Genomic DNA, 21,002 nt, shown 5'->3' with positions numbered 1-21,002 from the left:
TTTGTACTTTCATTCGTGTGTATTGGGCTCTGCAAACTTTCGCAGCACATTTTACTGTCACTTGTGTCAACCCAAAGGTGAATGGAGGAAGAACACTTTCTTGCAGCGGGCAAGAATGTCATGTTTTATAACTTGCTGTGACTATATAGTATCTTAGAGGTTCAGTTCTTTCCAGGTCACTGCCTGTTCAGCTAACACCAGCAAATGTCAGCTTCTGCAATCGTCAACTTAAAACAAGACCACAGGGAGAATGTCAAAATATTGCAGGTACTGTACTGTAGATACTAAAGGAGACACGATACTTAAGTTTGCCAGTACCCTTTTCTATCCTAAAATGAAGAGCAATAGATAGTTTAAAATTTACATCTCTAGACAGAAATTTGAAAGATGAAACTAAAGTTTGTTCTACTTTCTCTAGATGACTGAGAACACATAAACTAAATTAATCCAGAAAGTTGTCTTTCTAGATTTGAACATTAAAGTTTTTTTGTAAGAGAAATTTTCTGTACAACTACAAACCAATTCAGTCAATTAAGCTCTTTAAAAACTACTAAAGCAACTAGTTACACTATGTCTCTGTGTAAACCACTAAAAAGATAAACTCAACAGAATAAAATATCAATAAAGCCTAGTAGAACAGAGTATATAGCTAATATTATCAGAAGTTGATTGAGTAGCCCACAAATATCATGTACTTTAGCACAAAAACTACTAAATCACACTGAACTCTTTTTGAAACTGCTTGTGCTCGATAAAATTGTCAAACCTTCTTCTTAATAACTACTTGAGGTACTAAGTTATTGAATTTCTCTAGCACGATATGAGAAACCTTTTTTTTCTATAGGTCTCTTTTTCTCTAAGTTCTAGAAACTTGTAAGAGGGGATGTGCTAAGCTGTCATGCGATAAAAATTTTAAGCAATAAATAAATATGATCTGTAAATAATTAATCTTAATATTTTTGTTATTTGATTTAATAATTGATGTGAAAAGCCTAATTTTAAAGTATTTTCATTTAACTGTCTGACCCTGTGGCACAGCGAAAGATTAAAATAAATGAAAACAAGTGTTTGTATTAGAACAAATTTGCAATCTGTATTTCAACACCACAAAGGGGTATTTTTTTGCCAATCTCAAACAATTAAGAAAATAATCTAAAAAAAACATTGACCACAAACTTCTTGAATACCATGTTGACATATCTTATTCCAAAGTTTTTTACAACCGTGAGACAGTAGAAAAGACATGAGGGATTTTATATTTCCTTAAACCTGCTTGGTGAATTTGACAATTTTGAAGACTGGGATGCAACAGGAGACAGAGACAGAACACAATATATAAGAAGGAGGAAATGGGACACAAGGATTTGAACTATTTACACTTTAAACTTGGTTTCTTTGAAACAAACTTTTACATAATTTGGGCAAAAACAAGCAGTAAGAGGTGAACCTTCTCTCTCAAATGATGCTTTGTTTCACTTATGACGTTTAGCTTATTTAAGCCTACTACTTTCCTGCGCTGGTGCAGAGTGAGGTTAGTGCTGGCTTGACAGCCGTTACCATGAAAACACATCGCACCGCAAATTAAATTCTGCTTTTTGTGAAAAACATTTTAAACCAACAAAACAACAAGATTAACATACCGTTAATTGATTTTTTATTTCACAAGTGACCATGGTATAAGTGGGATGAAGCCCTTCAAGGTGTGCATTATCGGAAACTAATAGACTTTGTGGAAGCAACGGCTAGACGCGATCAGGCCTCTGTCGTCCATTAATCTATTTCTTTTTTATTTATTTACAAATCTATTTATTTTTATCCTGACCAGCAGCTGAGCACCCAGAGAAGAGCTTAAGACTTCTTGTGTTGGAAAGATTTTACTGTTATAATAAGGGGTTATGGATCTTTTGATACACGAAATGTGTATTTGTATATTTGAGGTTAAACTTGTTGTCCGATGATTTATAATGGAAAACATGTTGGCTATTATGCCTTACATAATAAATAATAGTTATAGATTATAAATTAGCTTGTTAAATTACCACTGTCTATGCTGCTCCTGAGTGTTTGTGTACGTGTTAATGTTTTATGAGCAAATCATACTGGGGGATTCAAAATTCAAGCATATGTCTTTCTTCCCTTAGCTGTTTTTAACACAATTGGTGTGGTATAAACAGTGTGGTCGAAAGAGCAGATGAAGCTTAGGAGGCTTGCGTTACTTTCATTTAAGACCTGCCACATTTAGTATTTTTGGGGGTTTTATTTATAGATTTGTAAAGTTAGGACATGCATGTAATGTATGGACGATGATCCCACACAAAGACACAGATGTATGTGTAGCATCCACACTGTCCCACAGACACAACCCAGTCATTCATCAGCTACTGAGGGGATCATAAGCACCAAACCTTTGGGAGGACCTCTGACCCCTCCAGCATGCCCTTTTCCAGGTGTCATAGCAAATTAATCAAACAATGTAATGAACATTTCAAGCGTCATCAGTCATGAGTGATTGCTCTCTCACAAGAAAAAAAAAATAAGACAAACAGACCCCATTAATGTAACTACCTCCTGTCAAAATCCAGCTCAAACCTCCTATCTCAACATAATTTACTTGTCTTTTTGCAGATGGACCAAGCATCGTATTTAATATCATTCTAACTCTGCTTCTCCAGTTTTTTATACCATAGCTTTGAACTATCAGTTTGTCATGTATTTATGCAGTCTTCTAAACCCGTTTTGTCCCGTTTGGGGTCACGGGGCTGCAGGAGCCAATCCCGGCCACTGTGGGCGAAGGCAGGTGGCAACCTGGACAGGTCATTTATTCAACCGGTGTTACTGTTTTGGTGCATTAAAACATTGCTTATCATTAGGCCTGCACAATATACCGCAAATTTATCGTTATCGCAATATCCAGCCCTGCAATATGCAAATCGCAAAAGACGGCGAAAAACCGCAATAAATCGTAAACCTTAAATGTGTTAAAACAATCTTATGGCAGCCTGAAGCATTAAACAAATCAAATAAATCCCTTTATGCATTTGACCAATCAGATGGACGCCTTCCCATTGTTTACCAATCAGATGGAGGCCTATTATGTTAGATGTTTGTCACCTAGTATAATTTTTAAACTGTTGCAATGAAATGGGAATTATGTTTTTGGTTATTTTTCTATTTGTTTATATACCGCAAATGATATCGTTATCGCAATATTAATGCAGTGCCAAAAAAATGTTCAGCTTTATTATGGGATGAGACTGAAACTATAGACTGGTCTCATAGGGAAGCTGTAAAAGGTTTGCCAAGAGAAAAAGACTGAAATGAAATAAAGAAGGATTTCTTCTTAATGCTGCGGTGAGAAAGTGCAGGGTGTTAGCCAAGACCTGTACAAAGAATGTTACCACATTCATACCACTAGAAAGCTTTATTTGGATAAAAAAAGAAAGAAAAAAATAATAATCTGCAGCATTATTGGTTTTCTGTCTTCCAGGTGTCAGTATTGCTTTCAACAAGCCACATTACCACAAGCAGTTTAACATTTTACAGTCCAAAACCTTTTTTATTTTATTTTATTTCCATATGATTTATGATGTTTGTGTAATCTTAAAATTGTACATGTTAACATGTTTTTAAAAACATATATAAGCTTAAATGTTATTTTTTCCCTTCTTTAATTTTTTTATTCTTTCCTTTTTGTATTTTTTTTAAATAACAGGTTATGTTTCTTGAATGTTTTCTGCAAGACAACATGCAGCTTTATAAACAATATCCTTTAGCTAACTTTCAAAATATAGAAGACGGGCATTTAATTTAACACTGACTACAGATAAGGAAAGTGTAGTGAAACTTTTAATACGAAATTTACATCCGATTTTTGACTTTTTACTAAAACTTTCCACTAACTAAAAAAAAGCCTCCAATGTAAAAAAAAAAAACAGCATATAAAAAGTCATTTTTTGCTGCATTCTAAAAAAAAAACTGGCATGTCACTTTTCAATAGACCTTACTTAAATATAAATATACGGTAAACTTGATCCATAATAAATGTCTTTTTTATTTGAATCTGACTAAATATTTGTAGCACTTTTACTTAGAACAAGAAGTGGTGCTACATAACTGGATTTCCTAATAGAGATGTTCCACTCATATCTTATTCCTATAAGTATTTCATCTTTGCTTGTGGCCAAAAATGGCTAACATTTTCTTTATCTTTGCCTTTTGACAGTTATGACTTGACTTCAGGAGGTCTAGCAACACAGATGCTCTGTACAGGAAGGGCCAGAGTCCCCTTCACCTGCTGAGGAGACGGAGGTCTTTTGGTGTGAGACAGCTGCTCAGGAGTTCTATGACACTGTGGTGGCCTCAGTAGTCCTTTGTAGAGTTGCGTTTGTGCTGGGCAGGGGGCAGTACAGGCAGTGACAGGAGGAGACTTAAGGAACTGGTTAGGAAGGCCGGCTCTGTCCTGGGCTGGACACTGGAGTCCATCGAGGAGGTGCCTGACAGGAGGATGTTGGCTAAGCTAACAACCATCATGGATAACCACCCTCTGCATCAAACTGTAGAGGCGCTGACCAGCTCCTTCAGCACGAGACTGTTACACTCACAGTGCAAGGGCATGCATCAAGTGGCAGGCGCTCCTTTAAAGATGCGTCCGCTCCTCTCTACGGCCCTCTAACACTACCTCAGCATCCTTTCAGCAACATTATAAGTGTTGAGAGAATGTGTCCAAACAATTTCCATCTATCTCCCTAGATTTAAATCTCTACAACATCCAACATGAGCTATGCCTCTGATGCATTTGTGCCCGACCCTTTCCATTTACGCCAATCACAAAGAAAATCTCAATACTTTCAGCTCTGTTACTGTCACCTCCAGCCCAAATCCCTAACGTGGTTGCAAAAAAACCTAAAAACAAATAAATACTCAAAGTTTCTGACCCAAACTAACTTAATGCCCCAAATTCCAAAAAAAAAAACATGAAAAAAATGCTATTACAGCAAGACACTCAGTAGCTTGTACTCAGGGTGAAAAATGTCCCTTTGTTTTCAATTCTACATTAACTGGTCGTCATGTGGTTTAAATCCACGACTAGGAATGAGCCAAAAGCAGCAACACAGCAGGGTGCCCTTAAGATCTCAGCCGTCTGAACAGATGAAAGGCAGAAGCCTTTTATGACCACTGTTCAGACAGACTTTATAAGCATAGCATGTGACAATCTGTGATTGTGAAGCTATTTTTTCAGAGAGCCATTCGACCAAAAAACAATGTTGCAATAACAATAAAATAAAAAAAATAGATGTGTCTGTCAAGTTGAACAAAGCTCATACACTAACAGTACTTTGCTTTAGGTGTGCTTAGAGTCTAACTCAGAATCTATCACACCAGTGACTAAATAGGAGTAGAAACCCTTTATTAAATGTATGCATATGTGAAGGACTAATTGTGCACATCATAAAGAATCCTGTTACACTAAAGTTCTATTTAAGGTTATCTGTTTGGATAGTGGGATGAACTGTGACCCAAGATCTTTGGTGACACACTGTGAGGCCACCTCCAAAGTGTCCACATATATCACACACAAAGGCCTGGAAACCAGACCCCCCACTGAGCTGAGCCAGGCTTTCAAACCCACTTTGCAGAGCAACTCTGACAGGTTGCTTGTGAGTAAAATCCCACAATACTCACACAAATTACACACCGTTTATCAAAAGTGCACAATGAATATGCAAAACTGAAAACTGCACGCAAATATATGAAGCCTACAGACGATGAGAGGAAGGACTGAATGCAAAAACAGTCAGATATCATCACCGCTGCTGGTTTACCAGCTGCACCACATACCATATCAAAAGGCAAAAAATGTCTTGTTTGTTCATTTATGGCCTCCTCCTCAAAGAAAATGATACAGTTCTAAAAAAAAAAAAAAATTACACCTTTATTCTTTTACATGCATTTTATTGAAGAGTTGTTACATTTATGGATCAACTTAATTCAGATAAGGGCATGATTTAAAGATATACCCCAATGGTGAAATGGTGTTTTTAACATGTACTGTGGGTGACAATGTTCTTGAGATGATAGATATACATTAAGAAAATGAAACTAAAAGTTGCATCTCTGAGTATTTCTTTACTCAAATCGTTGAGAGTCAGTGGCAAAGGAAAAAATGCAGTTTAAAAAAAGCTTATAGTTGTAATGGAAAAACTAGAGTCAATGGGCCACAAGCTCCCTGCTTCGCTCCATTCCGATGCATCCACCGGTAGACAACTAGATGCATGTACATCTTCGTTTTCCTCGCTAGCATCTGACTCAAAACTGTGCTGCTTGAAAGCTCCAATATTGCTCTTCCTTTTTTGTTACGGGTAATGTTAGGTTGGGGGTCTGAAGGGTGGTAATCTAGTGGGAAAGAGGGTAAACAGATGGATGACGGGATGTGCGGAAAGGCTTACTTCATAGAAACAATCACGCCCACAACTCAGAGACTAATTTCTGATGAACTCCTGCTGCTCTGCAGAAACTATGTCCTAGAAAACGACACAGGTGTTTTTTTTTTTTTTAAAGTTAACAACTACATGTTCAAAATGAACCTTTGTGCTATCCTAGGCACTTTGACATTGGGAGTGGGGTCATCTAGACCCCACAAGACAGTGCACTGAACTTTTTTCTTCAATGATTTGTGATCTTCACTGGTGTCCATGGATTACATGAAATCCTGTCCACCTTTATCCACCTTTGTCATGGTAGGGAGAACACGTCAATGGTCATCTTGATCCCATAGGATAGCACAAGGATTACAAGAACACTGGGAATGCTTTTACAATAGATCAAAGATGATCAGATTGGTCGGTTTTCAAGAGTTTTTACATTATTAATGGGTCCAAAAAATATATTTATTTGAATCATGCAACTCTAATTCATCAGTTACAGGTTGCCCTCAAGTGGTCCAAACTTTCAGGTACAAACTAGTAGAAACAGTCGAATATTTAGGCATCAGAGATGCAGTTGAAAAGATGTTACATCAGAGGGCTGCTTCATGTCTTGCTATAGTTCACGTCCTGCTGTGGGCTCAGTGAGGCCAATACAAGCGGTGAGTCCTAAGCTTCAGTCTCCATAACTCCCCTCTTTACCCATGCTGTTTCTTGTCCGTATTTGTTGATAGTTCTTGTTCTCTCCGACTATTTCAGTGCCTGTGTACCCAAAATGTAGGCTAATGCCCTGTAGAACTGACAGATTAAATGCCAATCCCAGGGTTGTACCAAAAGCAGCCTAGGGCAGCAAGCACTGTGTGTGTGTCTGTCCAGCCAGATACAAATCCATGTCTGTGCCTCTGCTGAACTGGAACACAGACATAAAACAACTGCCTTCAGTAAACAACTCTAAAGGTCACTGCAGATTTCAAATTTGTCATATTCTGATGAAAAAGGAATTTTGTGGCCTTGATGTCACTCACATCTGTATATCAGTTTGTTTTCATCATCATACTGAAACGGCCTGCAGGAGAGTTCCATACATTACTTACACTGTAAAAAAGGTAAACAATCCACTTTTTTAAGCAGAAACTACAGAATAATAACTGGTATTAATGAATTAGTAAGGTTAGACTTTTATTTAAATTTCTGAGGTCAATAGGTAAAACTAACCTGGATTTATAACATCATTGATTTGCCACAGACAGGAGCTGTTCCGCCTCCGAAAGGGCATAGTTAGCGCAGTGCGCTATATTTCATATTTTGTTTCCACATACCAGAATCCGCGTTGCCTAACATGAGGCAACAGACTCTCAAATGTTTCACACACACAGACAATAAAGTTGCAGACACGGTGGATATTCTATTATATTTAGAAATGTCAGTTTTAGTATGAAGGAGTCAATTTATTTTTGCTTTTTTTTATCCATTACACAAGTCAGACATGGCTGAAGTTGGCGTCCAATTGTCAGCATCCACTTTGGCGTTAAAGGGAACATTTTCATGTAGGGCTGGCCGATATCGAAGTTTTCATATCACAATATCAATGTTTTTCATATCAGATGATAACAAATATCACGATATAAACCCTATAACAATATTTGTCAAATTTGAACACTCTGCACTAAAAGGAACATGATTAAAGTAAAAGCTTTCAGGTTTCAAAAGAGAACATAATTAAAGCAGAATGCTAAAGTGCTTGATCAGTTTAATTTAAAAACAAAACATTAATTCTACAAATAAATCCTAATGTTTTTTGTCAACATCCTGTGAACAAGCTAGGGACTAAAAGATAATTTACATAATTTCTTCTTGCAGTTTAGATTGTTGCTGCAGTGCAGATCTAACCTTTTTTTTTCTGGAGAATCATCATTTATTTCAGTCTAAGGTTGAGCAAGCTTGGTGACTCTGCTTCAGGTGATATGCATGGTTGGTGGTCTGTCCTGTTTTAGAAGGACCATGCCCTCTGCACAATTTGCAGTGCACATTACTCTGTTTTTTGACAGATTTTAAATAACTGAAATACCTCCACACAGGGGCCAGAATTTAATTTTTGAGTCACTGGCCAAGTAGATTAAAATTAATCTATCGGCTAGACATATTTTTAACGGCCAAATCAAAACACTATTTTACCCAGAAATACCTTCTACCCTCTGTGTTTTGTGAAGAAAATTACATTGCATAAAAGTATTTTATAAATGGTATGAACTCGTCTTTATTGTAATCTAAGTGTAATTTCAAATTAAAACATGCTGAGAAAACAAGAACAGATTTACACAATGAATCAGAATTCATGTAAAAACAAAATATGATCAAATCTGTTTGCCTTGAAAGAGGATCTCAGACTGGGTTGAGTTCTCAGTGGTGTAATGGTATTCTATGGAAAAAAAACTAATGTTGCTTTTAGTGATTTTTTTACAGATCAGAAACAGCGTCTACAAATCAAGAACTTTGTTTCATTGAATCTTTGTCATCTGTAAAAAAAGAATCTACAAATGTTTTCAGATCTTCTTAAACTAAAACTAAAAAAGTTTTTTCATAAACCGGAAGCTTAAAAATATTAAACATAAACTTTTTCCCCAATTGGTCTAGACCGTGAAAATATTGTATGACATTATCCCGGCCCGTCTCCTTAAAAATGTTGGGAACCATCGTTTAAGACTATGTGAAATGACACAAATCACATATTCTTACCGTTATATGCACTAAAACATAATTATTTCTCGGAAGCAATTTGGCATATACAAATGAATATGAAACAAAATCCTAAGATGAGTTGTTGTAAAATCCTGGTTGTTTTTAAAAGATAAAAATATTACTGATTTAACACATGGGCCCACACCTTAATGTAAAAGGGTTTGCTTTCTTTTACCATGTAATTATTACAGAGTATAATCTAAAAACACATAAAGCTGAGAGTTTCAATAAATAACTTGTGAAACGCATACATCTGCTATAAATGCACAACATATGCACAAGAGTTTCTCAATATTTCTTACTCGGTGCTCAGAGTCCCTTTTCAATTAACATTAATGATTTGTCTTTCTTATGCTTGGCTTATGAATATTAAAATCACACTGAAATGAAAGTAAATGCAACATGGGAATTGGTGTATTTTGAAAACAGACGTAGAGAATTCCGCAGCGGGATCTAATTCATTTAATATACACGCTGGTGTTCATACAAATTAGCAGAAACAGGCGGGCGGAAAACTCCACCGCACACACATTTATAAACACACTTGAGCCATATGCTGTTGAGCAACTGTTTCTTTAATAGATTCAGTATTTATTGATTTGACAGGGCTGACATTGAATTACTCTATGGATTCTAGCATTTCAAACATGCATATCTAAATATCCATAGTTGTTGATTTTTTTTAGCATTCAGAAGCTGCTCTATTAGCAGCTCATGCCATTGAATGAATTCCTGATGAAGGGATCTGCTGCAGGAGGGAAGGCAGAGCGAGTTGGCTTTAAGGGTCAAGGATCCACATGCAGACAAACTATTGAATTCAAAGTTTGAGTAATAAGGCTAAATAAAAAGTATTAGAAGACAGCAGAAATTAATATAGCAGCATACATTATGTACACTGTCTAATATACTATAAGTAATACTTCTTACACTCCAAAGGTCTCAAGATCTTTAGAAATAAACCACTGAGCAACACACACACTATAGAGTTAGCCCAAATGGATTCGTTTGGCTGTTTGTTTTATTAAAGCCAGTTAAAAAAAACTGCATTTGTGATATTATCTCTCATGGAGGACTTTCACGCTGCACATGCTCACAGGGTTACTCAAGCTTATCCACCAGATAACTTAGACAAGCAAAATTTCAGCTCCTTCTCCCAAACGCTCTGACTGAATGCCAATGAGCCCAGACCTCCAGAGGTAACACATCCTCACAGTGTCTCTAGGGATTCTGATCCCGTTTACGTGTGAACCAAACATCCCATCATTATCAGATTTCTCTAGTAGCATGTACCGGTAGATAGGATCATTCAATGTCTTTTATCCGATCACAGCACTTATGGTAAAATGCTGGATTACTACCTGCAGATTTCTCCCTGAAAAGCCTATACTTCCTGGTATGAATCTACCCTTTTCTATAAAAAAAAAAAGGAGACATAGATCATACGAGACCCCAGAATTGTCAACTGGTGCTTATTTCCTTGAGGAGTAGAATTGGAGATCAGCAGCAACGTGCCGTTTGCTTGACAGAGATTAAATTTAACTAATGTTACAACGAAATGTTGTGAAATGTTCTCCAAGAAGAAAAAACGGGTGAAATAAAGCAGATCAATGACTATGTAGACTAGAATTGTGTCTTGATTGCATTTCCAAATATTCTCAGTTATCTGACATTTGTGGGCTTGTAAACAGGCTCCCTGTACCCATTAATGTATCACTCATCACACAAATTTAACACGTTTCCAAAACGCTTAAAGTACTTTATTTTTAATTCTTCTGACTTTTTTCCTAACCTAAGTTTTAGAGACTCAAAATAATTGTCTACAATCACATTCTTTTTTTTTTTTTAAAAAAAGCATAAATATCAGTGTGTGCATGCCAAATTTATCTAATTTCACAAAATTATACCTGAAAAAATGGTTTTTTAAACTGAGATTTATTTTTTAAGTTTTGTTCATGTTTGTGCAAGGGCAATTGGTGATTTTGAACAATTACACAATCACAGCATGCTTAAAAAATTGGATACAAAAAGTACTAACAATGACTCTTGGGAGATGTGGTGAAAAAACAGAGGCACTGATCCCGGACTGACTCACGTCTCTGAGCTTCATGATTTTATGCACTTTTCACAAGGACTGACACCAGAGCCCTTGGGACGCTACACCGTTAAACAAGATGTTTAGCTGTTATTTTTGTTAGAGTTGAGAGACTTTGTGAGTCATGTCGGCACAAGGAAGTCAAGATATTAACCACGTCTGATTGGTTAAATTGATGACTTTTTGATTAACCTAACCAGAATGATCGACAGAGACCGTTTAAGTCAGTTTTTTCCCAAAATGAGAGCAATTGGCCAAAGCTGCAGTAATATCAAAGTGTGGTCATTCTTATCAAAGTTTCTTCAATAGGAATGAAATAAACGCAAAGAAAAAAGTATTTTAGGATATTTTCATTTCCCAAATACTCAGTGTGGGCCTGCTTGGATTAACGCAGAGTTAATATTCTGTCAGTGGTGAAAAAGGTTTGTTAGACCAACTAAGTGAAATTTCCAACAGTACACCAGACCATCTTTTATGGCACACTAGTGTACCGTGGCACAATTGCTGTAAAACACAGATTTAGCTGGTAACAGAAATGATACATTTCACATTGTACAAACGATTCTCTATAATTACTCAATACTGTGAGAGTTTTTAGCTTTTTAGGAATAAAACTGGTTAAAAAAAATATTTGAAGAGTAAGATTTTGAAAGACAGACTCAGATAAAGACTGTGTTTTTTGTCGTTTTAAAATGTCCTTGTAGAATTTTTTTCTCATGATGGAGGACATATATACCGTATTTTCCGGACTATAAGTCGCTCCGGAGTATAAGTCGCACCAGCCAAAAAATGCATTATAAAGTAGAAAAAAACACATAAGTCGCACTGGACTATAAGTCGCATTTTTACGGGAAATTTATTTGACAAAATCTGAGACCAAGAACTAATAACTTGCACAACTGCATATGACACAATCATAGCAGACTGTTTATCTCATAATTTCACAGTAATTGTTTCTCATATTTATTTATTCCTTTCATGAAGCATCATTGTCCAACTACTACTCTGTTTTCATTCTGTATTTGTAGAAACAGTTGTCATTTTTATTGCATTTCTGAATCTATGAAATCATTGGAAAATAGAATATTATGTTGTCAGCCTTCAAGATCTTACTGTAAAAAAGGGTTTGCTGATTCTCTGAGTCACTTAACATCCTCTTAACACTCAACATACCTCATACATCAAATTTAGCCAGGAACATCATCTCTGTTCCTCACAAATGAACATAACAGGAGGGTTAACAATGTATTTATTTCAATTTATTTCTAATATAAGTCGCTGCGGAGTATAAGTCGCACCCCTTGCCAAACTATGAAAAAAAGGGCGACTTATAGTCCGGAAAATACGGGTACATAAAAATAAATTGTATTTCTGTGTATTTCTCCATTTAAATTGTTGCAAAGCAGGAGCAGACGACAAATTCTGTTTGAAAAAGCTTGTAGTCGTAGCGCACCACAAGCTCCCTGCTCCACTGCATTCTGATGCATCCACTCGCAGACAAATAAATCATTGAACATCTTCGTAGTCCTCATCCGAGCTGGCATCTAGCACAAAACTGTGCGGCTGGATAGCTCCAATAATGCTCACCATTTTTGTTGCATCGCTAATGCTAGCTTGGGGGTCTGATGGGCTGTAAGCTAGGGGTAAAATAAAAAAGGGATGATGGGAAGTGTTGGCGGGCTTACACCACACCAACGGTCCTGCCCACAACTCGGAGGGGAATTTCTGATGAACTCCCGCCGCTCTGCAGAAAGAATGTCCTAGAAAACGACACTGTTTCTTTTTGTTGCTTTTTTTTAATCAAAAAACAGCATATTCATTATTAAGAGACCATTTGGGACACTTTTAAAATCAAAAGATGATTGGAATGGGACTTTAAACAGCAGTCTATTTAAACCAAATCCAGTTTTTGTCTTATCTGTTAGATAGCAACACAAGTTAAATATCACTGTTAGTTTGCTAAAAGGTAAGTGTGTTTGCTCACATGTCTCTTGATGCCGGTTTTTCCTTCCAAAAAAAAAAGAGGAGCTTAGTTTTTTGCTTTGTTTTTCCAGGTCAAAACTCCACTTTAAATCAAAATGGCTCTGCCCCAATCTGCACCGCTAAAACCTGTAATAGACCCCCCCCCCTTTCCTGCAGACACAATGACCCAGTCTGTATGAAAAGCCTGCTTGTTGTATCAGAAAGTGTAGACATAACGATCAGTGGATGACCGCATGTGAGACCCTCCATGTACCAACTCCTTCCCAATTTCCTTCTGTATGAGGAACGCATGAATGAGAACAGACAAAAAAAAAAAAGAAATGACAAGTGGGCATTTGGATTCCCTCTGATCCCGCGCCCTCACATTTTGTGTCTCCATCGTACAGGAAAAAAACGTGATGAAAGGCAGAATGAATGGCCTCATGCCACTCATGTGTTTGTGCGGGGCATGTGCTGTCTGGTGAATAGAGCATTAATTGCATTAGCATTACAGCTGGGTAATTTCCTGTCAAATAAGGCTCAGGCAGCTAACAAGGAGGACATTTTAAAAGTCCTGAAGTGTGTTATTATTTTTCTGCTTTCCAGCTGACTTTCTTTTGCATGACAGAGGAGTAAAAGGAAGTAAAGAATGCTACTGCAAAAGACGGTAATACTAAGCTCCTACTGAAGCGTAAAATTTGTAAAATGTAATTTTAATAAATAAATTACATGTTGATCTGATGCTAATTTCAAATGTTTTTTATGGATTTAGTGCATGCACATTGAATAATAATTACTTATACTTCACTGTTTGTCATTTTACAATAAACTGTTCTTCAAATCATCCTGCTAAATGTTGACTTTTAAGTAAAATAATCAATTCTGCTGGAAAAATCTGATTTTGACCCGAGTGACTCACTGTAAAACAAAGAATAGTTTGTTATACCCCAGATGGAAAGTAAGTAATCAAAATGTAAATCAGTTTCTGCTTTTACTTCTTTGTCTTCGTACAAATGTGTGGTTTGCTTTGTACAAGGATGATCAGTAAAGACAGAGTAAGGAGGATGCCACACGAACTCCCAGCTGAAAACTTCACTCAACAAAAGACACCAATCAACAAACACGTGCACACACTTAACGCTCTGCTCGACAAAAAGACACCAAGACAGCTACTACCATATAAAAGTAGGTATAAATATTCCAATGCTTTTAAAAAGAGAACCTTAATTTTATTTTTTAATCGAGTAATTGTTGTTCAGTTTCAGTAATGTGTACAATGTTCTAGACCTCAAACGTCAGGTGCTGAGTTTGCATTTTGTGTGGGGTCAGTACTTGATTGAGTTCCTGAAGTGGTCCTCTGCGGGGTTTTTCACTGTGCAGCTGTTGAGCAGCCAAAGATCTGCTTCTGCTGGGTCATCTGTGGAAACACACGACGGGTTAAAATCACCACACATACCAAAAGCATCATATTAAACAATTTCCCTCTATGCAAACCAAGACAAAACAGAGTTTTAAAAAGACTAGATATTTACCTAAAATCAGCATGTGCACAGACTCACACGTGGAGTGCTGCTTATAGTGACGCTGAACTGTTATTTCCCAACAGACCATTGTGGCAGGCAGAATTTAGTACTGACAGCAGAGCTAGCACATGTTGAAAATTGTCTTAAAACTTGGGAAATTTTGCAGCAACAGGGAGCCAGTGGCCTGCTTATCTACACTGCAATGAATTCAATTCTTCACGTAGAGGGTTTTTTACTTGTGGCGTTGAAGCATATACACTCTACATGCTGAAAAGGCTAAAAGAGAAAGTCTTTCCAGGTTTTACTGTCAAGAATAAGTTGTGAGAAAATACTGAAAGACCTCTTTAAATTACTAGTAAAAGGTTTTGCTGAATGGCTAAAGAGTATCAGAACACTGCCGAGCTGTTAAAAGAAGAAGACTGTATATTGTTCGATTAGTTGAGACCAGAAATTTGCTTCTAAACTTTGTGGTTATAGCTTGACGTGGTACTTTTTGATCTGTCTGTGTGTGCAATCGAAGTGAAAACACTAGCACATTTAGAGTAGGGGGGGGGGTTGGTCACAGATTCTGCAAGTTGTCCCAAAAAGATGAGAAACGTCTGATGTTCATCACAGAATGACTTAAACTGTGAGACATAATCTAAAAATCAGGAAATCAAATTGTTTGATGCTTTAAGAATTTATTTGTATAATGGAGCAGAATATAACAAAAGTTCACTTCAATACTTTGTAATGTGACCCTTGTTATCAATGACAGGTTGAAGGTTTCTTATAGGTCTTCACCCAGTTTGCACTATAGTTCCTATTTTGGTCTATTCTTCCATGCAGATCTTCTCAAGAGCTGTGATGTGTTGGGGTTGTTGATGGGCAACTTGGACTTTTAACACCTTTCACAGATTTTCTATTATACTGAGGTCCAGAGACTGACCAAACATCTCTAGAACCCTTAAATGCTTTCTAGGTGGCCCCCTCTTTGGTTTAACGGGTGATGTTTCTGGGATCATTGTCCTGCTGGAAGATCCAACCACGTTTAATCCTCAATCTCGGAAGGAGGTTCTTGCCAAAATCTGGAACAGAATCAAAAATGATTCCATTCATTTTTTCCTTAATGCGTCATACTCCTCCTTTGCAAAAAAAACAGACCCAAACCATGATGTTTTCACTCCCATGCTTTACAGTAGGTATAGTGCTCTAGGGATGAAACAGTAAACTTCCCCCAATAATCATGGCAAAAATACAAATTTTAGTCTCATCTGTCCACACAAGATTCTCCTGTTCCTCCTCTGGATCATCTAAATGGTCTCTGGAGAACTTTAGACAGGCCAGGGCATGTGGTGGTTTAAGCAGGGGAACCTTTTCCGCTCTGCAGGATTTGAATTCACGACAACTCTGTGTGTTACCATAGTAACCTTTGTTACTGTGCTCCCATAAGATATACAATCTTGTCCCTGGTGTCCTTGACAGGTCTTTGGTCTTGGTCATGAAGGAGAGGTTGTAGTCTGACTGATTAAGGGTGTGGAAAGATGTATCTAATACAGATAACCAGTTCAAACAGGTGCCATTAATACAGCTAACCAGTGGTGGATAGCAAACTTTCTTTAAGAAGTAGCACGTCCTGCAGAATTGTTCAAATTAATCCTTAAAAATTCACACAAAGGGATTTCTTTTATATTTTGTTTACCAGTCTATCAGTCTGAATCTATGATAGATCTCTCTCATCTCTTTAGGTGGGACAGCTTGCAGAATAGGTGACTGAAAAATACTTTTTGCTCCAATGTATTTGTGCAGTTTTTCCTATTTGCAAAATATTTCTGAAAACGGAAAAAAACATTTTGCAAGTTTGTAAAATATTGGGTTCATTGTCCTGCTAGAAGATAAAAAACATTGTGACGCATCCTTAAATCAGTAGCTGTCACTAATCCTATTTACACAAGGATAAATTGGTATTGCTAAAGCAAAAAAAAATTCTGCCCTTGGAAATCTGTTTTACACATGCAGACATTTTCTCATCAAACGCAAGATTTGATGTGTTAACGATGTTGGACAATTCTGGTTTTTATAGTCAATAGGGTTATGGTTGTTTTTAGGCTTCTATTAAAGATTATAATCTGAATTCTACATTGTCAGGGATTATACCATGTTCCAGGTAAATACTCGATTCTGATTGGCTGCTGGGTGTGGATTAAAAAGTGATAATGCACAGGGATAATGCATATCTAATAAAGAAGTTCCGGTCACATAGTTTAATTGTTCTATATCACTGCGCCGACTTCTTTAAACAAACTTAAGCTTCATCATCGGGACAAAGACAAGCGGTAAGACGTGAACTTTCTCTCTGACTGATGCTTTATTTAACCCATCGTGACGATCAGCATATATATATATTGCTTTCCTAGCACATAACAAATAATCTTCTTTTTGTGGAAAAAAACGATCTAAACCGAAAATGGCAAAAATAAAGTAGAAAAAACTGATTGAAGATGTATTTCTATTTTAAGAAAGACGCTTTCCACGTCAAGGGTTCCACGGCGTGTGTTAATTTCTGAAAATGCACACTTAGTCGGCCATTAACCCTTACTTAAAATAATACTAGAAACCTATTAATTCAGATTAAATTAAAAAATAAACAAGTCATAGTGCAACAAAGTATTACCAACTGCAACAAACAGGGTTATTTGATCAGGCAGTAAAATTTAAAAGTCTATATCATGCAAAACCAACTTTTCTACCTTTTAAGTGTATTATAATGTTAATTCTTCACAAAAAAACAACCCCAAAGTGGTATTTTGATCTACTAACGCATATTTGAGTATTCTTCTAAAAAACTGATCTCTGAGCACCAGGCCTCCCAACGCATGGAAACGAGTGGGTCCTCACATTGTGACATCACAAAGTGAGAACAGCCCCTTCCAGGAAGAGTCTGTGTGGCCAGCACCAGCCCCAGGCTAAGACAAACACCCGTGGCTCTCATTTTATATCCTCATCCTTCTTTGCAAAAGTTCTGTTGTTATTTGTTATCATGGGCGAGACGCAAACATGCTACCGAGGATGACGTCATGAAATGGGCAGCACCCACACGGAGTGAAAGCCGGTGCAAAGAGATCGAGGAGTCTCACTTCCGGGTCGAAAAATGAGCTGCAAAAATAACTCATATTTCATAACAAAATTATTCTTTTATGTGCTAAAGTTAACATATTATTATAAATATGTATATAGATTACTCTGAAAGGCTTAAGAAAAGCATGATATAGGCCATTTATGATCACTTATGAACACAAAAGCACATTATATACCTCATAAAACCTTTTTGTTTATATTTATTTTGTTAATAAGCAAGTAACAATGGAGAAAAATCTTTCAGTTGGCTCTTACTAAGCTTGGTGTAATGTATTCAAACTATATCAACTATATAATATATGGTTAGCATAACACATGACCCTGAATTACAAGATTATTCTTTTTCCTAATTTTTAAATAGTTAAAAATTACTATTTAAAAAAGTAATTTAGGTCCACACGGAACACATTAAAATATGTTATGCCAACATCTACATATTCCTGGGAAATTGATAAGAAAAAGAATATTTGAGAATTAAGAAAAGGAAATAATTAACAGGAGAAGACAAATAACCAACGCTCAACTGTACTGTGTTAATCTGTGTTTATCTAACAGCACTCATGCGAGCGCACACCCACACACTCACACCCACACACACACACACATACACACAACTCCCACTCCCATAACGCTTTTGTGTGATGGGAGTGGCCTCAGCTGTGTATCTGCTGCCTCCTCTCTGTCCCTAGGGAATCTTCTGGACTGACAAAAACAAGCTCACCATCGGTTTAGGATTCACACCACACACACACAGAAGACAACAAACAAACATCTGCAAGACAATTCCATCTACATACTCAGCATTATGAGCTTGCATACATAAAATCTACAAAAATAAAACACCAACAGTAAACAGTTTTGAGCAAAAACAATCACACAAGGAATAGTTATACTTTTTTTAAACTACAAATACCTAACAGCTATTTTAATGTGTTTGTTTATTATGTGATAATATGAACATGTAACTAGATCAAATAGTTATTATAAAACTGAATTTTGAATGCCTAAGGAAAAGGCTTAATTAGACAAGGATATAAAACAATAAAGACCCTTACGCTTTCGCTCATGTAAATACAGTCAAATCTTAAACATGTACTTTGATTATTGAAACCACACAGACTGTAGTGGTTTTAAAGTGTTTACGTTTAAGGGATTTAATTCTAAGCCTGACAGCATTCTCACGAATGTTGGAAAATCTAAAATGTTTGCATTTGAATAACATTTGCATAAAAATGGTCCAGCAGCAGATGACATTATTTGGTTATTTGGTTATCCTTTCAATGGCATGAGTGCTGGGAAAGACAAAAAACTGTTGGCTTTTCTGATGACTCGGAGACATGCTTCTGACTTTATGTGGGTGTGTGTTTGTATTGTGATAGAGGTCTCCAGGGGAATGTGTGTTGTGGTTCTAAACTTTTCCACAATGTATACACAGCCTTATAAATTATCTATTCTAGTTCCTAAAATTCTTTGTTCCCAAACTGTATGTTACACCATTGAAATGAACCGTTGGGAAGGGAAATCGTTGCATCCCTGCTGCATGCATTTGCATATATTTATGTTGAAAGCATCATACCCATGTGTTATGCTAAACTTGATGTATTAAATATAGTTTGAATACATTTCACCAAGCTTAGTATGAGCCAATTGAAAGATTTTTCTCCATTGTTACTTGCTTATTAACAAATAAAATAATAAAAAAGGTCTTTCCCAACATTTCTAAGTTACTATTATTGTTTTGGAAACAAAAAAAAGCCATGACCCAAAAATTTAGGCTTTAAGCCGGCGGTCCCCAACCCCCCGGCCACGGACCAGTACCGGGCCGCACAGAAAGAATAAATAACTTGTAGAACCTCCGTTTTATTTATTCTGGAATCTGAAAGATTTTTTATTTTGAAAAATTGCCCGATTCTCTGTTACTTCCGTCTATGTCTCTCTTGACGCAGGCCAAGGCGCTCTTCTCGGTCACATGATAGGTTACCGCTAAAAATAAAACCTAAGAGCTAGCAAAATGAGTAAAAAACAAACTTCTTTGGAAAGTTTCTTTGCCGAGGGGAAAACGCCCAGCCAGGAGACAGAAGAGGAGCCTTCTACTTCCAAATAAAAGAAAGCTACATTTAATAGACAGTACTTCTTTTGTGCACCACGAGTGTGGGAAGGGGAGAGGATGACACCTGCGCGATGTACAATGGCGTACATATCAAAATAAAAGTGCAAACTTTGCCTTGTCACGTCTCTGTGCCTCCATCATTGAATAATCATTCGCCTCATCATAAAGACCGGTCCATGAAAACTGTGTCTGACGTCAAACCAGTCCGAGGCGTTTAAAAGGTTGGGGACCAATGCTTTAGGCAAAAAGTGGGGTAAGTGAATTGTTACATCGCCAAGATTTCTCTGAAAAAAATAGTTATCTATTTGAAAGCAAAAGAGTTATTCCCTTTGTTTATAAAGGTTTCCATTAATGATTGTTCTCTCGTGAAAACATAACACTAATAATATTTGAAAGTGTCGTCTTCTGTCAGGTTTTATAACATTCAAGATATGTAATAAAAAAAATGTAAAAAGACACATCTGACCTTTCTTTAAAGCATCGACTTTTCATCGAGGCTTAATGTTTATTTTTAGTTAAAGTCATTTTTTTACAACTTGAAAATCATGAATGTTTTTTTTTCAATGTACAACAGAAAGATAAAGATCAAAACTACTGATAAACAATAAAATCATGATTTTAAAGTGTCTTTTTTTTTCAAATGCGATACATTGGCAAAACATGCACATGTTGAAATATGGGCAATGTTTTTCACTACTGTGTGTGTTCTTGCAGATCAGTGTGTTGTAGTTGTGAGTCTTAAGAACTGTCTGAATTCCCAGCCAAATCCCCAACTACTAAAAAACAATATAGCGTGGGACTATCTAGTGCCCTGGATTTTTAAAAGCACTCTGGACACCATGGTCACCACATTTTGTTTTTAAACGCCGAATATGACATCATCGATTTCACGAAGTGAAAAACTAATCATTATGAACATTTTATGACGACTATTTAAGAATCCATTGTGTTCTGATAATGAAAACATTGATAGTTTATTAAAAAAATAAATTTGAATGCATTTTTTGGGGCAAAAATTGCTCAAACGCAATGCATTG

The 21,002-nt window shown here is 36.6% G+C and overlaps 1 protein-coding gene across 2 annotated transcripts in view; it reads right to left on the bottom strand.

The window, feature by feature from the left end:
* The window catches only part of cdkal1 (CDK5 regulatory subunit associated protein 1-like 1), a 252,726-nt gene that overhangs the window by 197,560 nt on the left and 34,164 nt on the right, over positions 1–21,002 (bottom strand). For both annotated transcript variants that reach the window (XM_023963817.2, XM_023963818.2), the window contains exon 4: positions 14,548–14,632. In XM_023963817.2, the coding sequence (XP_023819585.1) occupies positions 14,548–14,632 (85 nt within the window). The remainder of the gene's footprint in view (positions 1–14,547; positions 14,633–21,002) is intronic.

Source organism: Oryzias latipes, chromosome 16, assembly GCF_053564925.1.
Source record: "Oryzias latipes strain Hd-rR chromosome 16, Olatipes_Hd-rR_3.1".
Taxonomy (NCBI): Eukaryota; Metazoa; Chordata; class Actinopteri; order Beloniformes; family Adrianichthyidae; genus Oryzias; species Oryzias latipes.
This window is presented reverse-complemented; position numbering and strand designations above follow the sequence as displayed.